Below are 24,425 nucleotides of genomic sequence, written 5' to 3' on the forward strand. Positions count from 1 at the left end.
AGCGGACACCAGAGCTCAGCCCGCGGCGAGAATGTGCTGCACTGTAGTCACTGTGCAGTCACTGTGTGTTGTTGTAGCCAGCGGGTAAATCGCGATTTTCTTATTTGTTTGTCATGACAAACCAATTACATAATCCAACAAATGTGTAAAGGCACAACATATTCCAGTTAACGGTATATTTTTTTAATGATTTGTTACGGCGTAGTCGTTCTATATGAAATGAAAATGGGGGACCCTGATGTAAACAAGACGAAAGTCTTTCTCTGGTCTGCATCCCCTTAACAATTGTGTGTATTGAGCCGTACTGTATTGTACCCATTCTGCAATCTGTTAAATAAAGTGTTCATTCATTCAGTCAATACTTCCATGCGTATAAATTGAGGAAGCGACTCGAGCGAGTCCGCGGCCGCTCGCTCTGCCGTGCGGCAGCTGCAGAGCGGTGGATAGGGGGGCGGGTCACGTGGGGGTCGCGGCCAATCAGAGGAACTCGGAAACCGAATTCCGTTGCGGAAAGGATACACGCGACTGGCGTACCCATGTTACTGACCAAACACTCCATATCAGTGATGGCTGTCAGAATGTAGAGCTCTATTTAACACTTATTTTAACAAAATAAATACAATTTACACTTTACAGCACCTTTAATTGATGTTTCAACATGGATGGCACGCCAGGCATTTTCAAGGCAAAGATCACCATGGAATTTCTGTTTTTGATTGATTGATTGAAAACTTTATTAACAGATTGCAGAATGGGTACAGTACAGTACAGCTCAATACACACAATTGTTAAGGGGATGCAGACCAGAGAAAGACGTTTGTCTTGTTTACATCAGGGTCCCCCATTTTCAATTAATCATAATGTAATATCGTGACATTTTTAGAGGCGTGTATTATAGACAGGAAATGTCAGGGCATTTTAGAAATTCCTAGGAGAAGTCGTGATATATCGGATTTTTTTTGCCGACAGCCCAGATATTTACAGCCAGTTGGACTTTTATTTTTAAGTAACGGTGACGGTGGCCACAAAGGATCAAAAATAACCAAATGTACTTCCGTATTATGCATCCAGAACAAGCTAGCGACAGAACCGAGCGTGACACCACCACCATTACCTGTCAAGACTTGAGTGTAAGTGCTGAACACTTGTATTATTTGGAAGCTTATCCCCACGATAGCCATGCTACTCTGTCACGTATAAAAATCGTACTTTCCTTCTTCTTGTTATTCCAGCCATTAGTTCAGCGGGTGTTGTGTCGGCTAAACGTAAGCTAACTTCCCTCGTTCGAGTCTGCTACGTTGTTAGCTAACCACCGGCAACGTTAACCAGGCTAGCTGACGTTGGCCGGTTGTTAACTAGCTATTTTAAAGTGGTACGCGAGCAAACGCCGTTTCACTGGGTGTCAATGAACTTTGATTGCTGAATACATCAACTCTCAACATTTACATTTTACATTTAAAAGAGTCAGCTAAATGGTCAAATGTAAATGTTGAGAGTTCTTAGGGTGGGAGAGTGGGGAGAGTAACCAACACCATACTGTCATCATTGCCCTGTCGGCTAAAAACGGCCTGAAGGCTTCAGCCCTTGTGGATCACAAGAATGTTCTGTTTTGTTCTTGTTTGTCAAACAGGAACACCGACCGTTAACCGACCAGGGGAGACAAAGCGGGGACTTCTAAAGCTGTGATGTCAGGCTGAGGCGACGCCCCCCTCACCCCGCCGTGTTGACTGTCACTCGCTGTCACCGCTCTCTACACTGGCGGCCCTCCAGGTTGACGGCGCGACGACATGTCCCTGGGCGACAACCCGCACGTTCTGCTGGGGAGGATTCGCTTCCTGAACAAGTGCATCGAGTGCTTCAGGAAGAGCGAGTCGGTGCCGGAGTGTTTATGCTTTGTCCCGAAGGAGGTGCGTTATAAGATCTGCAAGGATTCGTCATCCACGTCGACCGCCTCTTCCAGCTCATCTGCAGGCTGCTCCTCCGCGGGGAAGACTCTGGTGTCGGTCTGGGAGACCCCCCATCAGACTCCCCATAGCAAGAAACTATGCAAGTATAACTTTGAACCAAAGAAAGGGACGTGTATTCGGACCACTGGGGAAGAGTACTGCAACAGTCAAGGTCTTTGGGTCAAAATAAACAAGGTAAGGGCACCTCACTTCCTGGATATCATCAAGGAAACTATAAAAGAAGGAAGGGTCGTCGCGTCACAATACCAGTGTTCTATGCTCTTCTTGGTGCCAGACTTGGGTGTCGATTCTATTGAAGCCTGTATTCAAATTCAAAATATACCTGCTGTCTGAGGAAATACACATCCACCAATATATCAAACGTTAGCTAGTTGACACTGCAACAAATGCAGATGATTCTGACACCAAAGGTTTAAATGACAGGTCATGAACAAGGAGATGGCTGATCCAATTCTCAATTCAATGTCGGCCAAACTGAATGTTTCCACACTTGGCACCAATGTCCGTTCACACACGCTCCACGTGACGTGATGATGACGACCCTTCCTTCTTTCAAAGTTTCCTTGGATATCATCCGGTATTTGACCATTCTAATTCCTCTCGTCGTCATCCAAATCACACTGCTGCTGCCAAATCCAAGTAGAGCTCATGGCACAATATACCATCAGTTCATCATAACCCTGTTTTTGAAGGCTTCCTCCTTTGCTCCTCCGTCTCTCCTCCATTCAGGAGCAGCTGGAGGGGCACCGAGTGGGCCAGGAGCTGGAGGAGGGCTGGATCCTCGTCTGCAAGCACACGGAGGGGGGCGACAGGCTGGTGCCGGTGGAGTCGCCAGACACGGCAAACAGACACCAGCAGCTCTTCGGCTACGACCACAAGCCCTGCGACCGGTGGGAGCAGGTGGTGGACGTGGAGAACTCGCTCCACATCGGCTCCAAGCCCAAGGTCGCCGCGTGCGACGACGCTGCCGTCCAGAAGCTCAGGTGAGTCTGTCTGCGTGTGTTCAGGGTCAGATTGTTTTATTGTCACAGCCTTTTTTTTCTTTTTTTTTCACTTTTTCTCCCATCCCAAATTTCGTATCATCCAATTCAACCCTCCCCTGTCTCGAACGCTGTTTCTTGCCTCCCACAAGCCGGATGCAATGTGGACTAAGTCATACATAGCACGAGTCCCCTCCGATACTCGAGGTAACAGCAGTCGCATCTTTCCACCTGCGCGGCTCGATCTTTCAGCGTCAGGGGTCTGGGCTTTGGAGGGGCCCCCGCCCCCGTCGCTTCCTGATTCTACTGCGCAGGCGCATCAACCGACCTGTAGGAGCCGCTGTCCACAACGCCCGATCCCCACCCATCAGTTTTCCCTCCCCCTAATTCTGCCAATGTGTATTAGTGCGGACGACCAGCTAAACTGAAAGCAATGTGGAGCGCTGGGCTCGAACAGGGAGATGATCTGTTTTGTTTTTTTTTAACTTTGACCAGTCACCTGGTTCTTTTAGCGTTTATCGCTTTTTCTTCGCATTCATACTTGGTCAAGTTCGACCGACAGAAGCAGGCTGAAAGGGTTCAGATGGGAAAGACACTCTGGGAAAGGCACGGCTGCCGTCCGGGATTCGAACGCGCTCAGCCCCAGATCTGCGCGAGCGCGGTTGTCCACGGCGCTGAAATAGCACTCGCGGTACGTGGTGAGCTACTGGAGCTCCCTGGAGATGATCTGTTTGAGAGCAGCCTCCAGTATTCGTGGTGCGCGCCTTGCCCACTGCACCACGTAGCCGCCTCTTGTCACAGCTTTTTAAAATGTACATGCATTCAGAAAAACGTGAGATGCTTGTTTTTCCCGGCTCCTCAACCGTAGTAGATTTGTAAACAACAATACACAACGATCTATACAAACTATGTTTTTTTTTACAAGGTGAAAGACAGTGGATAAATAAAAAAAGGAATTATGCTACATTATGCGTGTAATAAGTGTGCTTGTGTGGTGTATACGTCACTTAATGTGCTTTTGTGTGTACTGTGTATGCTCATGTAATAGTTTAGAGTATCCGTCAGTAGTCTGTTTTCCCGGTGGAAGTAGCTGTTCGGTGTTCTTTTGGATGTGGACCTGAGATTGCGGTACCGTCTGCCAGACGGCATGAGCTCAAACAGTTGGTGGTTTGGGTGGCTGCCCTGGGGTCTTTCAGGATCCTGTGTGCCTTGCTGACGCACCGCTCGGTGAATATACTGTCTGACTGTCTGTGTGACGGGACATCAGATAGCATATGCATCGACACGTCTTCCAAATCAACAGAAAGCCGGTGAACAGGTCACATTTGTTGTTTCTTTTCCCCCCCAAGGTACGTACCCCCCACCTGGACTTACGAATGTGATGAGGACCTGGTCCACTACTTCTACGACCACATAGGAAAGGAGGATGAGAACCTGGGCAGCGTGAAGCAGTGTGTGACCAGCATCGATGTGTCATCATGCTCTGTGAGTAGAGTGCCTAGTATGACAACTTGCGGTTGTGTGTGTTAGTAAGAAAATGTGTGTTGTGTGTTAGTAAGTGAATGTGTGTTGTCTGTGTGTTAGTAAGTGAATGTGTGTTATGGGTGTGTGTTAGTAAGTGAATGTGTGTTGTGTGTGTGTGTGTTAGTAAGAAAATGTGTGTTAGTAAGTGAATGTGTGTTGTCTGTGTGTTAGTAAGTGAATGTGTGTTGTGTGTGTGTTAGTAAGAAAATGTGTGTTGTCTGTGTGTTAGTAAGTGAATGTGTGTTGTCTGTGTGTTAGTAAGTGAATGTGTGTTGTGTGTGTTGTACGTGAATGTGTGTGTGTGTGTTGGTAAGCGAATGTGTGTTGTGTAGGGCTGTACCGAATGTCATTTAACATTCGAAGCTTCGATTGAAGTATTCGAACGAAGCTTTGAATGTCTATAAAAAATAAATACAAAAAAAGAAAATTTACTTTTTTTTACTGAATCCTCAATTTGAATAAAGTGATTAATCTGATTAAATTTGTATTTTTCTTTTATTAAATCAACTTTCTTTAATGAATATAACTCATCAGTTTCGTCAACATAAATAATCCAATAAGGGCACGGTTGGTATGAAAGTGATGGTGACGTCTTATAGTATAATATTATATATTAGTGTAGCCTAATCTTTAACTGCAACTGTGAAGAAACCCCCATTTGGTTTAAACAGATTGAATAGACACTAAAAAAAATATTAATATTGATTTAGAATTCGAATGTTAACATTATGATCGAAGCTTCGAAGCATTCGGTACAGCCCTAGTGTTGTGTGTGTGTGTGTTAGTAAGTGAATGTGTGTTGTGTGTTAGTAAGTGAATGTGTGTTGTGTGTTAGTAAGTGAATGTGTGTGTTAGTAAGTGAATGTGTGTGTGTGTGTTAGTAAGTGCATGTGTGTGTGTGTGTTAGTAAGTGCATGTGTGTTGTGTGTTAGTAAGTGAATGTGTTGTGTGTGTAAGTGAATGTGTGTGTGTGTTAGTAAGTGAATGTGTGTTGTGTGAATGTGTGTTGTGTGTGTTAGTAAGTGAATGTGTGTTGTGTGTGTTAGTAAGTGAATGTGTGTGTGTGTGTGTTAGTAAGTGAATGTGTGCGTGTGTGTTAGTAAGTGAATGTGTGTGTGTTAGTAAGTGAATGTGTGTGTTAGTAAGTGAATGTGTGTTGTGTGTGTTAGTAAGTGAATGTGTGTTGTGTGTGTTAGTAAGTGAATGTGTGTGTGTGTGTGTTAGTAAGTGAATGTGTGTTAGTAAGTGAATGTGTGTGTGTGTGTGTGTGTGTGTGTTAGTAAGTGAATGTGTGTGCATATCTTAATGGGCTTAATCTGTCTCTGCAGGAGGACCCCAGTGGTGGTGCCAGCTGTCTGACTGATGGAGACACAGAGACGTACTGGGAGAGCGACGGCATGCAGGGACAGCACTGGATCCGCCTGCACATGAAGAGGGGCACTGTGGTCAAGTAAGGAGCTGTTAAGCAACATTACCCACCTAGTATCAGTGACTGTGGTTACATAGAGATAGCAGTCGGGTTGTCTGTTCAAAATTTATCAAAGTTGACTGATGTTGGGGTGTCGATGTTGTTTACAGTTCCAGTAGGGTGTAAGGTAGCTAGCTGTTTACATTGTTTCAGCGTTTAATCATCTAGTTAGATTATATTTAGCTTTTTGTGATGCACAGTTATGTCTATTTTTAGATGAGAAGTAATAGAGTACACAGAAATTAAGTTGGCATCTAACCAGAGTGCAAAGGATCAGTAAAGTGCACTGCAGTATACAGTATAACATGTAAATATGTGGAGTATGACGAAGCTACAGAGTGAATATGCTAAGTTAAGTTTCTACAGTATTATACAGTGGTATGAGTATGAATACACTATGATAATAAACCAGTCTAGCCAGTGGTTTAACTAACATGAGTAGATAAACAATAGCGTTAAGACAAGTAGTATATAATTGAATGCAAAGCTATGATGCTGCCACCTTTGCATTGGAAGGCGAATGGTCCTCAGCAGAGCTGACTGTGCATGAAATGCATGATGTAACAGACTTGTCTTGTGCAATCAATCATTTACATGATAGAACTATTGGGCAAAATGTCTCCCATTTAAATGGATTGTAGAATAACGTAGTTCCTTCAGGCCAGTCGGGTTACTGTTAAAGTGTTTATATCATGTTGTTTAATTTGGAGTGGGGCTCATTCAGACCTATTAAGGTGTTATCAGGCTGCATAGTCATTGTGTTGTTCAACCTATGTGGGCTTTTGCCTTGTAATTTGTGTAGATTAATACATTGTGTACGCAAACGTTCAAGTAAATTATATAACTTCAATCTCATTAAAACTTTGCAGATATGTTTTTGATTGTCTGTCCTTTGCCATCCTTGTGCCTTGCAGTAAACTGATTTTGACAGTGGATTCCACGGACGACAACTACATGCCCAAGAGAATAACCGTATTTGGAGGAGAGGGGGACAATCTGAAGAAGCTGAGTGATGTCACCATAGATGAGTGAGTTTTTATTTATTATTATTATTATTATAAAAATGTTTAAAGAACAGCTGTTCAGTTACAACACAATACCTAAGTATGGTGTAGTAGATGGATAACTAGCAACCTTTTTCTGTCTTCCCTGCTAGTAATCTAATTGGAGAAGTATGTGTACTGGAGGATATGACATCTCACCTGCCTGTCATAGAGATCCGGATTGAGGAATGTAGGGGTAAGGCTTCTCACCATTATCCATGTTTATTCTTGCCCTATTCCAGCCTATTGAGATCTTCACAGCTCTGGACGCAGCGCCTAAAGAGGGTCCCACCGAGCCTATCGGCTTTTGGGGATCTTATTTGTCCTAAACGATTTTGCCGTGAACCTTCGGTAACTCACTGTAGCATCACCAAAGGAATTAAAGGAACACGCCAACATTATAATATATGACTGAATTCTGTCTTTAAAGAACCCAGGACGCCTATCGTAAAGAGTAGGGGGGCTCCCCGACGTTCCTGGCCAAATTCCCAATCAGGTCTCTGACATCAAGGCCACCTAATCATCCCTTCCCCTTAATTGGCTGATATCAATCCCTGTCTCCTGAGCCGTTCAGCCATTGTGTAGTGTGATGTGTGCCGGGTGCCAGTGTATGGTAGCCATTGAGCCTGCGTAGCCCAAGGTTGGGTGCTACCAGTGGTGGTGAAGGAGGCAATTTCCACCCTACATTGTAAAGCGCTTTAAGTGTCTAGAAAAGCGCTATATAAATGCAAGTAATTAATTAATTAATTTAATTAATTAATTATGGGAAATGCACTTAACATCTTCACCAGAGTCAGACATGAAGATGGATACCGATTTCCTCGCTGTGCATTCTGTAGAAAGCTATCCGGCTGCACGGTAGCCTAGCTTAGCACAAATTAATGGAAGCGGATATGAACCATTAGCATAGCTTAAAACTCCTGGATAGGTATTTTTAGCCAACAGCTAGGCTAATGGTCAGTATCCACTTCCATTAATTTGTGCTAAGCTAGGCTAGCTTGCAGCCGGATAGCTTTCTACTGAACGCACAGAGAGGAAATTGGTATCTATCTTCTTGTTTAGGTTTGCTTATAGGCTCGACAGAGCCTTCTTTGGCACCACCATATTCCAAACCTTCTATTCTCGCAGACGCATCTTGCCCTGTGATATACTTACAATCTGGTTTTGTGATTTTCAGCTTTTGAGGCTGTTTGTTTGCTCCGATTAATCACAAAGCAGTGTTTTCCAAAGCTTTTCTTGTCATCGAAACATTAGGCCACGGACCGTCCACCATGTTTTAAGATTTTGTTCCAGGGACCCCCATCTGATGATGTCTTTGTTGTTAGATATGATTTAGTACAGAGTAACTGTCTACACTGCACCCAGGGAGTCGGCAGTGTCATCAATATAGTCATTAAAGTATTTCCTTGTGAACTCCTAGTGAATGACATAATAGTAATGAAATTAAATGAGTCATCATTTTGCTAAGCCCTCTGACGGACCCCTGGGCTGAACCCTCTGATGGACCCCTGGGCTGAACCCTCTGACGGACCCCTGGGCTGAACCCTCTGATGGACCCCTGGGCTGAACCCTCTGATGGACTCCTGGGCTGAACCCTCTGACGGACCCCTGGGCTGAACCCTCTGATGGACCCCTGGGCTGAGCCCTCTGATGGACCCCTGGGCTGAACCCTCTGATGGACCCCTGGGCTGAGCCCTCTGATGGACCCCTGGGCTGAACCCTCTGATGGACCCCTGGACTGAGCCCTCTGATGGACCCCTGGGCTGAGCCCTCTGACGGACCCCTGGACTGAGCCCTCTGATGGACCCCTGGACTGAGCCCTCTGACGGACCCCTGGGCTGAGCCCTCTGACGGACCCCTGAGCTGAACCCTCTGACGGACCCCTGGGCTGAGCCCTCTGATGGACCCCTGGGCTGAGCCCTCTGATGGACCCCTGGGCTGAACCCTCTGATGGACCCCTGGGCTGAGCCCTCTGACGGACCCCTGAGCTGAACCCTCTGACGGACCCCTGGGCTGAGCCCTCTGACGGACCCCTGGGCTGAGCCCTCTGATGGACCCCTGGGCTGAGCCCTCTGACGGACCCCTGAGCTGAACCCTCTGACGGACCCCTGAGCTGAACCCTCTGACGGACCCCTGGGCTGAGCCCTCTGACGGACCCCTGGGCTGAGCCCTCTGACGGACCCCTGGGCTGAGCCCTCTGATGGACCCCTGGGCTGAGCCCTCTGACGGACCCCTGGGCTGAACCCTCTGACGGAGCCCTCTGACGGACCCCTGGGCTGAACCCTCTGACGGACCCCTGGGCTGAGCCCTCTTTGGAAACCTCTGTCCTTTGGAGCCTCTAGTTGTGAATTCCTGATTCCTCCTTGTTACTTCCACTGGGAGGGGTTTGGTGGCTCCATGCCTGCTACCAAAGATAAGGGTCTGGACTTTGGAAACGGATGATGACCCGTAGCTGTATGAGTCAGAGACACACAGAGAGCAAGTCATCTGTTGCCGGGTGAAGACAACAGTTGACGTTTAGGAGTGTGATGGCGCAATCCAACAGCAACACGTTGTGATTTCCATTACTCAGACAAAGTATCGGTGGGTTGTGAAATCGACCATGTTAAACACATTTTGATTCCATTTAATTTTGATACTGGACAGATTTATTAATTAAAGGGGCATTTCGACATTATATATATATATATATATATATATATATATACTTTTTCTCCTCCTTTTTTCTGTGATTTTTCTCTCCATCCCAATTTTACCCCTCGTGCCAATTCTCCCTCCCCTGTCTTGAACGTTGCTCGCATATGCCCCCCACTGGTCGGTTGTAGGGAGGATAGAAGCCTTGCATCACATGTCCCCTCCGATACACGTGGAGGCAGCCTGTCACATCTTTTCACCTGCCAGCGCGGACTCTCATTTGGCGAGGTGTAACCAGTGTTCATTTTGTCAACGAAAATTATGACGAAAGATGTTCGTCAACGAAGCTTTTTCCCACAACGAGACGTCACGTTAATGTTGATCATGTGACACTAACGTAACTAAACAATTAATTAAATATCGTTGACCACAACTGAGGACACAAATGTAGTTTACAAAAACCATGACGAATTCTCTGCCGGAGCTTATATCCATCGCTGTAGCCTCTCTGCCAGCGCTATTTGTCTATGGAGATGTTCACCTTCTTTGCAGGGCTATAACTTTTTAAATTGTATTGCTAAATTGACATTACTATGGCCCATTCAACATCAATTATCTATCGTTCAGGATGTAGGAATGTTTTACTTTTTCATTCACACATTCATACAAAAATACCGTAGAGTATAAATATGTTTTCATCGTTTTCTGCAGTATTTCCTAGAACGTGAGATATAGACATAAATGCATATATTAGATTATCAAATGCCGTTTGACACCGATGAACGTTATATAAAAAATTTCAACTGTACATGCATGGTCCTAGACGTTATGACTTATCATCTGCGGGTGAACGGAGGGGGGGGGGGTCATTTATAATTCCGTTGCCGACGTTAAATCATTTATGTAGTATGGGTGATATATTGATCAGAGCAGTTTGTATGGATAATAATAAACAAACAGGCTGAAAGTAACGTCAGCCTCCTCTTACCGTTGGGCGATCACACTGGCGCAAACAGATCCCAGTTATGTGATGTTGATCGAGGTGATCCAGTTCCGGTTTGTATAATACTAATATACGTCCAAATCATGTTGTTTATTGAGTTATGGCAACGGATCGATATCCACGGTGTCTGGATTGAGTCCCGGGAGCGATAACGAGTGGCCGGACGGAATAGGGGATGGACCAAGCACTTCCGGCCACTTCCGGTTTGGCAACTCGTCGATCGGCCACGAGGTGGCGGTATTGAAGCCTTACGGCGTCATTGGCAGATTACGCATGGCGGAGAATGACGTGTTAACACGTCATCGGCGGAGAATGGGTTAATTTATGTTGACTAAAACTAAATGAGACAAAATAATTATAACTTAGAATAATTCAGGGCGGCTAGGTGGTGTAGTGGGCAAGGCACTCGCCACCAATGTGGAGACGCTGGGTTCGCGTGTTCGAATCCAGCTCTCCACATTGTTTTCAGTTTGGCTGGTCGTCCGTACTAATACAATTGGCAGTATTAGAGGGTGGGAAACTGATGGGTGGGGATCGGGCGTTGTGGACAGCGACTCCTACAGGTCGGTTGGTGCGCCTGCGCAGTAGAATCAGGAAGTGTCGGGGGCAGCGTGAGCCTCCCACGCGTTACTCCTCGCCACTGAGAGATCGAGCTGTGCAGGTGAAAAGATGCGACTGCTGTTACCTCAAGTACCGGAGGGGACTTGTGCTATGTATGACTTAGTCCACATTGCAGCCGGCTTGTGGGAGGCAAGAAACGGCGTTCGTGACAGGGGAGGGTTGAATTGGATGATACGAAATTGGGATGGGAGAAAATATAGAAAATGGGAGAAAAAGTGGATAAAAAAAAAACTTTTAGAATAATTCACGTTATTATTTCAGCATTTCCCATTTCTGTTTCCGGGTTAAGCTCTGCAGCGTTTATGGCTAAAAGCCAAGCTACATACGTGAGGCTAAAAACCGCGTCCCAGGTCTCTCGTGACTACAGCTTATACCAATAACCATGAACGGAATCTGCTACTCTCTCAACACTCCTGCGGCAGCCGAACAGTTCTACGAAAAGAACATAGCATTTAAGACGACGGAGGCTGAGAGGATGGCTAGGCTGCCAGAAGAGCTAATAGCTAATAGCCTGGGAGTCGGGACCTATATCCCAGACACAGACTTGTTCTCAGTGTGTACACCCACTACTATCAACATTACACATGGATACAACAAGGACAAGACCATGTTCGCTTAAAAAGGTAATGTCGGTATGAAAAGAAAAGAAACGGACGAGTACTAACACTGAGATTGACCCTGCTATAAGTTGTTATGAATCCCTTTAGCACTTGAAGCGCACTAAAACATCGTAATGACTTTTTATTTTTCATATAATGTTGGGTACATGCTCAGTAGAGTTAGAACGCTCCTAGTCTTAGGGGCCGCATTTCATTGTATACCTGTATGCCGTGACAATTAAAACTCTTGACTTGACTTGACTTGATAGAAGTGCAGTGGCAGGTTCGCTAACCATGTCTGACTATTTCTGAATCTATTGACCATTTCAAGGAATGTTTGGTTACTATTGGGCTTCTAGCCTTCTACTGAACTTATTGTGAATCAGCTGATAGGGTTTTGGCTAGACTATACTTAATAAATAGAATTGTATTATTTACAATATAAACATATTAAATGCCTTTTTTTCATTAGCGAAAACTAGACAAAAATCATCCGTTTTCTGCGACTAAATCTAGACAAAAACAAAAAAGACAAAATCGAGACTAACACTGACTAAGACTAAAATGCTCAGACATTTAGTTGACTAAAACTGACATGAAAAATAAATGCAGATGACTAAATATGATAAACGAAAAAGGAGCACTTGACACATGACTAAGACTCAAATGAAAATAGCTGCCAAAATTAACACTGGGTGTAACGTGTGGGAGTCTCGCACTACCCCCGCCATTTCCTGTCTCTGCTGTGCAGGCGTCCCCCAACCGACCTGTAGGAGTTGCTGTCCACAACGTCCAGATTACCACCCATCGACTTCCACCCGCTAACTCTGCCAATGAGTTAGTATGACGGCCGGCCCAAGCCGGAGGCAACGCCGACAGCCGGAGTCGAACCCGGTGTCTCTTGCGTTGGTGACGAGTGCAATGTCCGCTGCGCCACCCAGCCGCCTGTATTTCGACAAATCTTCCTATCGTTCTGTTGTGACGAGGACTTGTGATAATCAGACATACCACCTTGTTCTGTGTTGCGCGAGCTCGGCCACATTGACCCTCCAAGAAACTTCACCTAGTCTCCGAAACTATTCTCAACTGTAGTAGAAACTACTGGTATTCTCAATTGTAGTAGGCCCAACTCGAGGCAAGTTGAAGAAACTGTTGGGAAAATAGTGTCTACAGTTAACTAGAGGTTAACTAGAGGCGAAATGCCCCTTTAAAAATGAACACTAACATTTAAATTCACAGTATCATATAAATTATTACAAATAGGTGCACATTGGGGGCGGCTAAATGGCGCAGTGGGCAAGGCGCTCGCCACTAACGCAGGAGATACTGGGTTCGAGCCCAGCTCTCGGCGTTGCTTCCGGCTTGGCTGGTCATTCATATTAATACAATTGGCAGTATTAGGGGGTGGGAAAGCCGGTGGGTGGGGATCGGACGTTGTGGACAGCGTCTCCTACAGGTCGGTTGGTGCGCCTGTACAGCAGAATCGGGAAAGTATCGGGGGCAGCGTGAGCCTCCCACGTGCTACTCCTCGCCACTGAGAGATCGCGCTGTACAGGTGAAAAGATGCGACGGCTGCCTCTTCGTGTACCGGAGGAGACACGTGATGCAAGGCTTCGTCCACATTGCAGCCGACCAGTGGGAGGCATGGTCTAACAACGTTCGAGACAGGGGAGGGAAGAATTGGATAATACGAAATTGGGATGGGAGAAAAATAGAGAAATGGGGAGAAAAAGTAGATTAAAAAAAATAGGTGCACATATGGCGTAGTGGGCAAGGCGCTCGCCACGAATGACGGAGACGCTGGGCTTGCCTGTTCGAGCCCAGCGCTCCACATTGCTTTCAGTTTAGCTGGCCGTCCATACTGATACACATTGGCCGTATCAGGGGTTGGGAAACTGATGGGTGGGGATCGGGCGTTGTGGACAGCGACTCCTACAGGTCGGTTGGTGCGCCTGCGCAGTAGAATCAGGAAGTGTCGGGGGCAGCGTGAGCCTCTCACGCGTTACTCCTCGCCACTGAGAGATCGAGCTGTGCAGGTGAAAAGATGCGACTGCTGTTACCTCAAGTACCGGAGGGGACTTGTGCTATGTATGACTTAGTCCACATTGCAGCCGGCTTGTGGGAGGCAAGAAACAGCGTTCGTGACAGGGGAGGGTTGAATTGGATTATACGAAATTGGGATGGGAGAAAAATAGAAAAAAATGGGAGAGAGAAAAAAAGTGCACATTGGGCGGCTGGGTGGCACAGCAGACATTGTGCTCGTCACCAACGCAAGAGACACCGGTATCGAATCCGGCTGTCAGCGTTGCCTCCGGCTTGGGCCGGCCATCATACTAACTCAATTGGCAGAGTTAGCGGGTTTGATTTTATTTTATTTTATTGATGGATTAAAAACACACAACAAGGATCCAAAGGATAACATGAGAGAGTAAAACCCTTATTTCCGTCATGGTCCCAGGGCTGTTAGGCCACAATAAAAACACGACAATAACACAACACTCATACATTTAAAACATTATAAGACTAACCTATCGCTAAAATTGTATACCCCACAATAACTAAAAACTGATTGGAAACCCATTCAAACTATAGGGGGCTATTCTTCTATTCTGTCCATGAGCCACTTCCTGACGCTTCTCTTGAAGCTGTGGAGGCTCAAGCTCTGCTTGATGGGGATAGGCAGCTTGTTCCAATCCTGGGCTCCAGAGAAAGTAAGGGAGCACTGGCCCAGTTTGGATCGGAAAGACGCAGGCTTCAGGTTTGCTATGCTTGCTCTAGTTCTGTGGTTGTGGGATTCGTTGACCGGGGTGAAGTAGTTCTGGAGGTATCTAGGGGACCTTTGGTTTATAATATTGTGTTGTTGTTCAGTCTGAGCTGGGTAACTCTGGCCTCCACAAGAAGCCAGTTTAGCTCCTGGAAGTGACTCCTCCCTATGTGGGTGCGAGGGCCAAGACCCATTACCACCCTTACCAGCTTATTTTGGGAAACCTGAAGCTTCTTTTTTATGTTCACTGTCAGGCCCTCGAACCACGACACGCTACCATAGTCAAAGTTTTTTTTCCTGGAGTTAGACAAGAAGATGCATACCTTTTTTGTCTCTGTGCGTGCATTTTAGCTTTGGGAATAGATGCTCCGTTAGCATAGCTTAGCTTCATCACTGGAAGTGAGGCAGGACAGTAGCCTTACAGTGCCTTACAGTGTATTGCAAGGTCTGACATTGACCAAACTTGATATGCATGACCTTAGTGGGCTCTAGGTCAACTCCTGAAAAGGGGGTCAATGTCAGACTTTGCAATCAAAAGTTAGGGGGCTAATAACCCTTGCCATAATTTCAGTGCGCCCCTAACTTTTGATTGCAAGGTCTGACATTGACCCCCTTTTCAGGAGTTGACCTAGAGCCCACCAAGGTCATGCATATCAAGTTTGGTCAATGTCAGACCTTGCAATACACTGTAAGGCACTGTAAGGCTACTGTCCTGCCTCACTTCCAGTGATGAAGCTAAGCTATGCTAACGGAGCATCTATTCCCAAAGCTAAAATGCACGCATAGAGACAAAAAAGGTATGCATCTTCTTGTCTAACTCCAGGGAAGATGTTAAATAAGCTAATTTCCCAAAATAGTGGAGTTATCCTTTAAGCTTGGAGAGCAGTATGTCATGGTTCACTGTGTCGAAAGCCTTCTGTAGGTCTAGAAGAACTAGCCCACACAGCTTACCTGAATCTATCTCCCTCCTGATACTGTCTGTAAGATAAAGAAGACATGTTTCAGTAGAGTAGGACTTCCTAAAGCCGGATTGGAGGTCGTACAGGAGGTCCATGGCTGCTTGCATATTCCTGGACTTGTTCATGGACTATCTTCTCTAGGACTTTGGATAACACACTTAAAATTGAGACTGGTCTATAATTGCTGGGGTCAGATTTGCTCCCTTTTTTATATATAGGGATGACTTTGGCATTCTTGAAGTCGGTGGGTACCTTACCTAGGTCCAGGGAGAGGTTAATAATATGGGTTACTGATGGAGCTATAACTCCGGCTGCATCCCTCAGAAACCTGGCACTGATGCCATCTACACCTGTGGCCTTCTTGATTTTGAGCTCACCCAGCATCGCAGCCACTTTGACTACTGACACCTTGCTTAAGGAGAACGAGTTTGCCTTAACCCCTCGTTGGCTATAGTAGTTGGAAACAAAGTCATCACCAAACTGCTCTGTCTTGGGAGGTAGGTTAGAGACAAGCTTACCTGCTACCGATGTAAAGAAGTTATTAAAGATTGTGGCTACATTCTTTTTATCAAACTCCATTCCCTTGTCTGTGGACAGGCCTATGTTGGACTCAGTAGTCCTTTGGTTGGCATCGCCCCCACAGCCTAGCTGCTTGAGGGTTTTCCACAGTTTAGTTGGGTCATTGCTGTTCTCCTTGATGGTTTCTGCAAAGTATTCTCTCTTAGCTATCCTGATATTTTCCTGAGTCTGGTTCCTGAGTTTTTTGAAGTGATCAAAGTCAGCCTTATCGTGAGAACGGTTAAACTTGGCTAGGGCAGAGTCCCTCCGTTTGATACTATCACCTATGGTGTGGTCAAACCATGGGTCTGATCGCTGCTTCACTCTGGTTTGTCTAAGGGGGGCTACAGAGTTTATAACCTTCAAGAACAGAGATTTAAAAGTGCCCCATGCTTGGTCTACCTCATTGGCCCTGAGAACTTGAGACCAGTTCACCTGCTCTAGCTGGGCCCTCAGAATGTAATTCTTGAGGGATCTGGCAAAGATAGTTTTATGACCAGTAAAAACCTTTCTCTGCACCTTCCTCGAACAATAAATGAGATAGTGGTCACTGACCCCATACTCTATGACCCCACTCCTGGGGATGTTCACTTTGTCTGTAACTAGGATTAAATCAATAGTAGTCTTGGATACATCAGTTACCTGAGTGTGCTCTGAGATCAATTGCTTCAGACTGAACTGTTTACAGAAATTGGTATAAGCTTTGTGGGTGGGAAGTCGATGGGTGGTAATCTGGACGTTGTAAACAATGACTCCTACAGGTCGATCAGGGCACCTGCACAGCAGAGACAGGAAAATGGCGGGGGCAGTGTGAGCCTCATACACGTTACTCCTCGCCAATGAGAGTGCGCTGGCAGGTGAAAAGATGTGACTGGCTGCCTCCACATGTATCGGAGGGGACATGTGATGGGCTTCTATCCTCCCTACGACCGGCCAGTGGGGGGCACATGCGAGCAACGTTCAAGACGGGAGGGGAGAATTGGCACGGCTAAATTGGGATGGGAGAAAAATTGAAAAATGGAGAAAAAGTGGATAAAAAAATAGGTGCACGTTGTACATAAGACTTGAATATGTAATATATGTACCTATTTGTAATAATAGGTACACACATTGTACATAAGACTTGAATATCGCTGCTGTCGGGACAAAACCTCATAACTCCAAAAACCCAACTTTTCAGCAGATGAAAAAAACGAACACAGATTTGAGGGTGAATAGAGTTAGGAGGTTTAGACAGATGATCGGTTTAATGCTTTCCCATTGTTTAAACGTTGTAAAACCCACACACACATATGGAGGATGATCTACGGAGTTGATTTATATAATAAAAAAAGTTATGAGGTTTTGTCCCGACAGCAGCGATATGTAATATATGTACCTATTTGTAATAATAGGTACACATTGTACATACAGTAAGACTTGAATATGTAATATATGTACCTATTTGTAATAATGGGTACACACATTGTACATAAGACTTGAATATGTAATATATGTACCTATTTGTAATAATAGGTACACATTGTACATACAGTAAGACTTGAATATGTAATATATGTACCTATTTGTAATAATAGGCGCACGTACAACGCAGCATGATGATGTACAGCATGAGTAACCCAACTGAAAAAAGGACCCCAGGGCAGATTGCGCAGCCGGTCGAATCCGGTAGCTCGTTGTCCGGCACCAGCAACACCCTCTCCAGCAACACCCTCTCCGAAGCATCCGTGCTTTGACTTTGGAGTGTAAAGCTCAAGACGGTCTTTTCTCTCTCAGACGAAGGCATCGACGTGCGGATCCGAGGCCTGAAGATCAAGTCGTCGTGCGAGAGGGACCTGGGGCTGAACGCCGACGTGTTCCAGTCCACCAACCTGGTCCGCTACCCGCGTCTGGAGGGCACGCTGCCTGATGTCCTCTACCGCAGGGCGCTGGTCATCCAGAGGTACCGCCGTCTTTTCACCGTGCCTCGTTTTTCATGGCTGTGTATCTCCTTGTCTCCATTAGCTATGTTCAGCCTGGCTGGGGCTAGGCATGGTCTAGCATGGTTGGGTTTGCGGCTCCATTGCGTCTCTTGTAAACTCTCTGGTTGCTAGGCAACCTTTCAAAATTCACACCGCCGGCGCCAACTTGTGGTACAGAAGCTAAACCGTGATGATACATCAGTCCCAGACAGCTTTGGCTCAGGTTGTGAAAGGTCTCAGCCGGAGTCCAGCCAGGTCTGGCCTGGTTCTAAAGACAATGGAGACGCTCACTGTGTGCCAGACAGGCCACAGCAAGGCTAAACCCTGGCTAGTGGAGACAAGGCATAATGATGAATGATAACTTCAATGTAGGGATGCATCGATGACACTTTCCCCCCCATTGATTTCCGAGTACTAAACTTTCAGTATTGTCCGATACCGAGTACTGATCCCATCCGGCGCTTTTACTGAACAGTATAGACTTAAACCATCAGTTTCTTCTTTTATTTTTCATGTTTGTCTGCAGGTTTATTTCTCTTCTGGACAGTCTGCTGCCCCACCTGGTGCCTGCCTGGGACTACAGCCTGGGCATCTTCAACCAGATCAAAGTGAGTTTCACTGGAGGCCGGAGCTGTACGTACTGTACCACTGGGCAATGAGAAGCCTGAGTGACACAGATGTATTCACTCTCACTCTTAAATTCGTTTCTATGGGGGAGCTCCAGTAGCTCACGTATACCTCGAACGCTATTTCGGCGTCTGGGACAACCGTGCGCGTCACGGATCTGGGGTAGCGAGTTCGACTCCCGGACAAGCCGTACTTTCTCAGAGTGTCTTTCCCCCCATCTATACCCCCATTCAACCTGTTTCTGTCGATCATACTTGACCAGAAAAAGCGATAAATGCGAAAAGAACCAGCTGACTGGTCAAAGTTAAAAAAAAATAATAATAATCGTTTCTATGTTCTCTGGCACCCCCTAGAGTATAAAGCAGTTCCTGCTCCTGTCCAAGCGGCGCTCAGCCCTTATCACACAGTGCCTGAAGGACTCCGAGACCAGCAAGCCCAACTTCATGCCCCGCCTCTACATCAACCGGCGCCTGGCCATGGAGCACAGGGACAACCCCTCCCTGGACCCAATCTGCAAGAATGGCGTCTTCACACAGGTAGCGCTACCACCTTGGTGATGTTTTTACTACATTGTATTTGTATCTATTTTGTATCTATACATTAAGTGTATCTATAGTGTATATAGATACTGGACTGTATAGGACTGTGAAGCTATGCATCCCCCACCCTGTATCCCCCCCCCCCCCATGCTGCGTTGACACCCGAATTTCCCCAAGGGGATCAATAAAGGATCATCTTATCTTATGTTACACATGGTCCAGTGTGTGTATGTATAATCTGAAGGTTCCCAGTTCGATTCCGGCTCCTCCTGGCAGCACATCGAAGTGTCCTTGAGCAAGACCCTTAACTCCCTAACTGCTCCCCCTAAAAAAAAACAATAAAAGAAAACACGAACCTTCCTACTGTCTTTTACTAATATGCACTCTGCTACTAAGGAATCTACCTTGCCTATATTACTACCTACTTTGCTAATATGTCTATACTACTATGCAGTATGCACTCAAGACTGTAGCACTTAAGTTCAACACTGTTGTTACTTACCCTTAGCTGCCAGAGTTGTACCCTTCCTGCTGACCTGTTGTACAGAACTTGTAAGTCGCTTTGGATAAAAGTGTCAGCTAAATGATGAAAGTAGTTGGTACCTTGCATGGTTGCCTCTGCCGTCGGTGTGTGGGTGATTGAATGGGTGAATCTGAGACATAAGTTGTAAAGCGCTTTGGGTAAAAGCACTATAAATGCAGTCCATTTACAGTGCCACCAGAGATGGGATAACACCAGGTTTGTATATGATCTGCTGCTATTGCCTACGATGCTGACTGTTTACTGGGTAGAGTTTACTGTGCAGAGAGGATGCAGTAGATGAGATTTATAAAGGGTGGATTAGGACTAGCCCCTTCCCTCCCTCCCCCCAACACCCTCTGACCTTTTAACATCTAAACTACATCCTACCTAAACTCTCACTCTGGTTTATGGCTGAGCGATAATGACATCACATCCTGTGCATTGATGAATTAAATAAACGGATTGTACTGTATATAAGATGCAATGTCCTTCTTATTTCACCTCACGCAGGTGTACGAGGGTCTCAAGCCATCTGACAAATTGGAGAAGACGTTGGACTACAGGTACTTTTCCCCCCTTCTTGTCAAACTCACATTTCCAAGACTTTTCTAATGAATTAATCTAATGAACTAACCCCACGTGTTTTCCTCGTTGTTTGTCAGGTGGCCTGCGCGATACGACCAGTGGTGGGAGTGCAAATTCATCGCAGAGGGAATCATCGACCAAGGGGGTGGGTTTCGGGACAGCCTGGCCGACATGTCTGAGGAGCTTTGCCCCAGCTCGTCAGAATGCCCCATGCCCCTCCCCTTCTTCACCAGGACATCCAACCAGGTAACCTCTTCCTGTCTGGACACACTCCTACATTACTCTGTAGAACTGTCTTCCTGTCTGGACACACTCCTACATTACTCTGTAGAACTGTCTTCCTGTCTGGACACACTCCTACATTACTCTGTAGAACTGTCTTCCTGTCTGGACACACTCCTACATTACTCTGTAGAACTGTCTTCCTGTCTGGACACACTCCTACATTACACTGTAGAACTGTCTTCCTGTCTGGACACACTCCTACATTACTCTGTAGAACTGTCTTCCTGTCTGGACACACTCTTACATTACACTGTAGAACTGTCTTCCTGTCTGGACACACTCCTACATTACACTGTAGAACTGTCTTCCTGTCTGGACACACTCCTACATTACTCTGTAGAACTCTCTTCTTGTCTGGACACACTCCTACATTACTCTGTAGAACTGTCTTCCTGTCTGGACACACTCTTACATTACACTGTAGAACTGTCTTCCTGTCTGGACACACTCCTACATTACACTGTAGAACTGTCTTCCTGTCTGGACACACTCCTACATTACTCTGTAGAACTCTCTTCTTGTCTGGACACACTCCTACATTACTCTGTAGAACTGTCTTCCTGTCTGGACACATAGGTTACATTACTCTGGACTTCATAGGTCTTACCGGGATTCCCCAGGTTCCATATTCAGAAAATGCTGTTGATGAGAACAGAGAGCTTTGGAACGTTGGTGTTTTTGAAATGAGTTAGTTACTTATTTTTGTTGTTGTCTCTCAGGGGGCTGGAGAGGCCAGAGACTACTACGTACCCAACCCGTCCTGTAAAGAGTTCCACAAGTTCGAGTGGATTGGCCAGCTCATGGGAGCAGCTCTCAGAGGGAAAGACTTCCTGGTTTGTGACATCCACTTCCTCATGGTCTACCCACAATGTTATCACACCGTTGACTGTGATGATCATCAAAACCCTCTCTGTTTCGCCATGCAGGTCCTGGCTCTACCTGGCCTGGTGTGGAAGCAGTTAACTGGAGAGGCGGTCAGCTGGAACAAAGACTTCCCTGCTGTAGACTCCGTACTGGTGAGCATTATGAAACCAGATTCATATCTACATTATGAAACATATTAATATCTTCATTCCCATTATAGACTCTGTATTGGTGAGCATTATAAAACCAGTTTAAAATCCATATACCATTTTAAAATTATAAATTTTTTATTTAAAGTTGTATTAGTTTTCCATGATAAAGACTCGCACACAAGGTACAAAATATTTAAAAAGAAAGAAAGAAAGAAAGAAAGAAAGAGAAAGAAAGAAAGAAAGAAAGAAAGAAAGAAAGAAAGAAAGAAAGAAAGAAAGAAAGAAAGAAAGAAAGAAAGAATAAAAAAAAGACAGAATACAACATAAGATACAGATTACAGACCATCCCCACACCCCTGGTCGTACTCAATCAGGGTTCCTTTATGACTCTTTAAGACCTTCTTAACACTTTCAGTGCCAGACAGTGCCAGCCATGTCCTTGAGTGCCATCATCCACTTCAATGATAGCGTTAAAAACGCATAATCTATGTTTTAAATTATGGCGTATATGTCTAATCTGCCCGTCGCTTATCAATGACTTGTTTGCAGTCAATATTGTCGAAATGGATTGTTTTTTAATCTGTTCATATCCTTTTTATAGCATTTCGAAAAGCTATCGTTTTCTCGAAAATATCCGGAAAATAGAAAGATTCCGTCATAAACGGCATTTATTGGAATATTCTCGAATACACTAGACACGTGGTCATTTGTCTGCCTATTTATGATCGTTTTCAAATAAACGCTAGATTATCGATAGTATATGTGTATTTACTATTTATGCACGCTATAGAAGCGAGCTGAGAAATCGATTCTCATTTCCTCAATAGCACACACACACACACACACACATATACATACGGGACACGCTGTTATATCAGTGAATACAGCTCTGATTATCCTAAAACTGGTAACATAGACTCCTTACCTTAGATCAGATGTTCTCCAAAAAGATTATTCCAATTCCTGATCGCCATTCCAAATATCGATTGCGTTTATTGATTGATTATTGGCTGCTGTAAATATATATTCCAGGCTGCTTTCCATCTCGCGATCACGTCCATGTTCATCAGATCCCTCGCCAGCATAGTGGAGCGAGGAGGCTCCCCCTCCACAGATCCACCAGTATAATCGAATGGCCTGCAGTTACACAGGGATAGACAATAGGGGGTGGTATTTTCCCATCGGAGCTCCTAGAGGGGCTGCTGTACCAACGGGAGACTCGGTTGATGAAATATGAATTCAGATCGCTAATAAAAAAATCTAACGACAATTTGCGTCGTCTGCACTCAACGGGGGGCATGAAAAGACGACATAACACGTCGCTGGCACTCAAAGTGTTAAGACCACTTTGAACAGACTTCAACACATATTTCACGGCCAAACTAGCAAAAACGTATGAAAGAAAATTACTATAAAATAATTTACAAAAGTTATTTCATACAAATTGTTTGGGGGGGGGGGGGGGTTGATAGGTCAATACTGCACTGCTCAATGTACATCAGTGTGTTCTCAATGTACTCAATGTGTTCTCAATGTACTCTGTTCTCGATGTACAGTAAGTAGTGTGGTCTCATTCTCAATGTATTACATTTACTATGTTCTCAATGTACTCTGTTCTCAATGTACTCAATGTACAGCAGTGTGTTTTGAATGTACTCAATTTACTATGTACTCAATGTACAGCAGTGTGTTTTGAATTTACTCAATTTACTAGGTTCTCAATGTACTATGTACTCAATGCACTATGTACTCAATGCACTATGTACTCAATGTAGTATGTACTCAATGCACTATGTACTCAGTCTTCAGACCGATGAGGGAACAGACTCCAGGTAGATCAGGTGGTTCCTCCTGGCGTCACCAAAGAGCAGATGGTTAAAAAGGGAGAAAGGAGCCAACGTATGGCCTTTAATGGTAATTCTGCTGTGTGTCTTCAGGTGAAGCTGCTGGAGGCCATGGAGACCATGGACCAGGAGACGTTTGAGTTCAAGTTCGGGGAGGAGCTGGTGTTCACCTCCCTGCTGAGCCACGGCCAGGTGATGGAGCTGATCCCCGGGGGCGGCAGCAGGGTGGTGCGCTACGAGGACCGCAGGGACTTCATCCGCCTGGTGCAGAGAGCCCGCCTGGACGAGAGCAAGCGGCAGGTGTGTGTGTGTGTTGATGTTTATGTGTGAGCATATTTCAGGGCATTACAACTATATGATGCAATAGAGATTAACAAATTAACAGAGCCAGAGGCTAAATATTTTCTCTTAATTATTTTTTTTACCTCAGCTATGCCTTTTTGGCTTAATGTCCATAAAAGTTTTGCGTGATATCAGATATAATTGTCAACTTGTTACGCTCCACTTCCATCTTCAGTCTGACATTATCTCCACTCTAACTGTGTAGCGGCTATCTTGATGTTCTGATAGACGCTCGGTTGGGTGCGGGGATGCCTCGTCTTTGACGCGCAATTTAGAAAATACACATTGTCGAGTCTGTGTCACCTGCCGTTGGGTGAAGTTCCCATTTAATTCAAGTATTTAGCACAATACAAGTGATGAGTCAAACAATAATTACTTCATAATGCTGTTACTAATATTTAAACCGAGCGAGGGTACGTGCGTGTGTTCATGCGGTAAAAACCGTGAGATCTCTCCGTCACCCATACCTAGATACCTTGATTGACATAGCATACACCTGTGCCTTTATTCAAAACCTATGCGCTCCGTGCTGCCACCCAGTGCTCCGTGCTGCCACCCAGTGATGAACTTAACAAACTACAAA

At 45.4% G+C, this 24,425-nt stretch overlaps 1 protein-coding gene across 1 annotated transcript in view; it reads left to right on the forward strand.

Annotated features, from left to right (window-relative positions):
• Positions 1-1,046: 1,046 nt before the first annotated feature.
• Positions 1,047-24,425, forward strand: part of hectd3 (HECT domain containing 3) — a 35,065-nt gene continuing 11,686 nt past the window's right edge. The window contains exons 1-15 of the mRNA XM_084327951.1: positions 1,047-1,130; positions 1,631-2,141; positions 2,697-2,950; positions 4,297-4,432; positions 5,800-5,921; positions 6,854-6,967; positions 7,096-7,178; positions 17,897-18,062; positions 18,608-18,689; positions 19,062-19,244; positions 20,281-20,333; positions 20,433-20,601; positions 21,360-21,473; positions 21,567-21,656; positions 23,594-23,800. Coding sequence (XP_084184077.1) covers positions 1,788-2,141; positions 2,697-2,950; positions 4,297-4,432; positions 5,800-5,921; positions 6,854-6,967; positions 7,096-7,178; positions 17,897-18,062; positions 18,608-18,689; positions 19,062-19,244; positions 20,281-20,333; positions 20,433-20,601; positions 21,360-21,473; positions 21,567-21,656; positions 23,594-23,800 — 2,127 coding nt within the window. The 5' untranslated portion in view covers positions 1,047-1,130; positions 1,631-1,787. The remainder of the gene's footprint in view (positions 1,131-1,630; positions 2,142-2,696; positions 2,951-4,296; positions 4,433-5,799; positions 5,922-6,853; positions 6,968-7,095; positions 7,179-17,896; positions 18,063-18,607; positions 18,690-19,061; positions 19,245-20,280; positions 20,334-20,432; positions 20,602-21,359; positions 21,474-21,566; positions 21,657-23,593; positions 23,801-24,425) is intronic.

The sequence above is a fragment of the Notolepis coatsorum genome (assembly GCF_963971535.1).
Source record: "Notolepis coatsorum genome assembly, chromosome: 13".
NCBI classification, from domain to species: Eukaryota; Metazoa; Chordata; class Actinopteri; order Aulopiformes; family Paralepididae; genus Notolepis; species Notolepis coatsorum.